General features: G+C 49.8%; 1 protein-coding gene across 1 annotated transcript in view; it reads left to right on the forward strand.

Moving 5' to 3' along the window:
- The window catches only part of fndc3ba (fibronectin type III domain containing 3Ba), a 115,984-nt gene that overhangs the window by 62,016 nt on the left and 51,468 nt on the right, over positions 1-2,500 (forward strand). Inside the window, exon 4 of the mRNA XM_042109959.1 lies at positions 1,463-1,539. Within this exon, the coding sequence (XP_041965893.1) occupies positions 1,463-1,539 (77 nt within the window). The remainder of the gene's footprint in view (positions 1-1,462; positions 1,540-2,500) is intronic.

Below are 2,500 nucleotides of genomic sequence, written 5' to 3' on the forward strand. Positions count from 1 at the left end.
GATTAGGCGTACCTTGGTATACTCTGGTGACTGCTCTGATTAGGCGTACCTTGGTACACTCTGGTGACTGATTAGGCGTACCTTGGTACACTCTGGTGACTGCTCTAATTAGGCGTACCTTGGTACACTCTGGTGACTGATTAGGCGTACCTTGCTACACTCTGACTGCTTTAATTAGGCGTACCTTGGTACACTCTGACTGCTCTAATTAGGCGTACCTTGGTACACTCTGGTGACTGATTAGGCGTACCTTGGTACACTCTGGTGACTGCTCTAATTAGGCGTACCTTGGTACACTCTGGTGACTGATTAGGCGTACCTTGCTACACTCTGACTGCTTTAATTAGGCGTACCTTGGTACACTCTGACTGCTCTAATTAGGCGTACCTTGGTACACTCTGGTGACTGCTGTGATTAGGCGTACCTTGGTACACTCTGGTGACTGCTCTGATTAGGCGTACCTTGGTACACTCTGACTGCTCTAATTAGGTGTACCTTGGTACACTCTGGTGACTGCTAATATGCTCTGATTAGGCGTACCTTGGTACACTCTGGTGACTGATTAGGCGTACCTTGGTATACTCTGGTGACTGATTAGGCGTACCTTGGTACACTCTGGTGACTGATTAGGCGTACCTTGGTACACTCTGGTGACTGCTCTAATTAGGCGTTCCTTGGTACACTCTGGTGACTGATTAGGCGTACCTTGGTACACTCTGGTGACTGCTCTAATTAGGCGTTCCTTGGTACACTCTGGTGACTGATTAGGCATACCTTGGTACACTCCGGTGACTGAATCGCTGGGTCCACTCTTCTCCAAGCCTCTCGAGTGTGTCTGCTTTCGCCAGCATCCTGACATGGGTCTGTTGAGTTGGACTTAGTGAAGCGATGAGGGGTACTCCATGGGTTTGCTCTCATATCCTTCACAGTCCCACTCAGAGGTCTGTGGCCATCACAAACACACTGTTACACTCCTCTCCATCACAAGCACACTGCTATAGTCTCTAATATCACAAACACACGGCTATATCCCCCACTGTCACAAGCACACTGCTATACTCCCAGCCAGATGAAATGAGTTCATCCGTTTTGGGCCTCATCTGAAGCATAGGCTGAGCTCCATGTTCCGAGGGCCAGTGGCAGCCTGCTGCTCGTGGCTGGTGTGGGCTGGTGTGAGCCATGGCTTCAAAAGAATATGTGTTGCTGCATGGTCCCGTGGGATGTCCCCATTTGGAAAAGAGGAATGTTTTGCAAAAAAGAAATGCTATTGAAGTGTGGTGTGTTTGTGTTGGCCGAGGAGGTGAGTGTACTGAAGTTTGTTCCCACTTTTGTGTCTAATAGATTGATTCTCTCGCTCCCTTTTCCCTCTCCCTCTCTCTCTCCCTTTTCCCTCTCCCTCTCCCTCTCTCTCTCCCTCTCCCTCTCTCTCTGTCTCTCTGTCTCTCTCCCTCTCCCTCTGCAGGGCCTGCTGAGGTTCCAATGATGTCACCCAACGGCTCCATACCCCCCATCCATGTGCCTCCAGGATACATATCCCAGGTGAATGTGTGTGTGTGTACATGTGTGTGTGAACATGTGTTTGTATGTCCAGGCGTGTAATCCTCAATACATGTTAATACAAGGACAAAACAAAAGTAAAACAACCTGATTCAATTTGCATGTAATGTGTTTTCACTGAGGCCATTTAGAAATCTGAGCAACTTCAATTGAACACCTTATTGTGGCCAAGATGTGAGTGCTCTTGTGTTGTTTTGAGAATTTTATAGACCTCAGGTGTGCAGCTGGTTTGAGGAGAGGAGAGAGGAAGAGAGAGTGAGAGAGAGAACCCCCTACCCCCACACACTCCCCCTAGGAGTCTGTTACCAAAGTACAGGAGATACTGCAGAATGGCTGTGGTCTGATGATAACATTTCCCAAAAGGTCATGACGGAGAAAAACAAGGGGGAAGATATAGGGGGAGGTGCCTTAACCGGCAGAGAGGATGTGGCTTAACTGGAGCTGCAGAGAGAGGGATGACACAGAATGAAAAATGGAGAGATAGAAGGAGAGCATAAATAAACAGGAGGAGAGAGGGTCAAGGTGAAAGAACTATTTTCCTGTTTTTCATTTGTTGTCTGTACTCCAAAGCCAGTTGTATCACTTTCTCAGCCAGTGCTGGCACCCCCACCCCACCCCACTTTACTCCCAACACCATGCACACATACACACACACACATGCTCACTCACACACACACATACACACATACACATGCTCACACACACACACACACACACACACACACACACACACACACACACTGGGATAGGGCTCTGTTAATAGAGGTGGAGGCTGGTGATTGGGTGGCACAGTAAGGACACGCTGCGCCTCGCGCCAGCTGGGAGCAGGAAGCACAGTCACTCTTACGTAAAGTCCGGCCCCCACACACCGGAGACTCCCGGAGCAGGGGTCGCCCACTCGGCCCAGCACTGCACGCAGCCAGGGGAGAAGGGGGGGGGGGGG

This window comes from Alosa sapidissima, chromosome 1 (assembly GCF_018492685.1).
Source record: "Alosa sapidissima isolate fAloSap1 chromosome 1, fAloSap1.pri, whole genome shotgun sequence".
Taxonomy (NCBI): Eukaryota; Metazoa; Chordata; class Actinopteri; order Clupeiformes; family Clupeidae; genus Alosa; species Alosa sapidissima.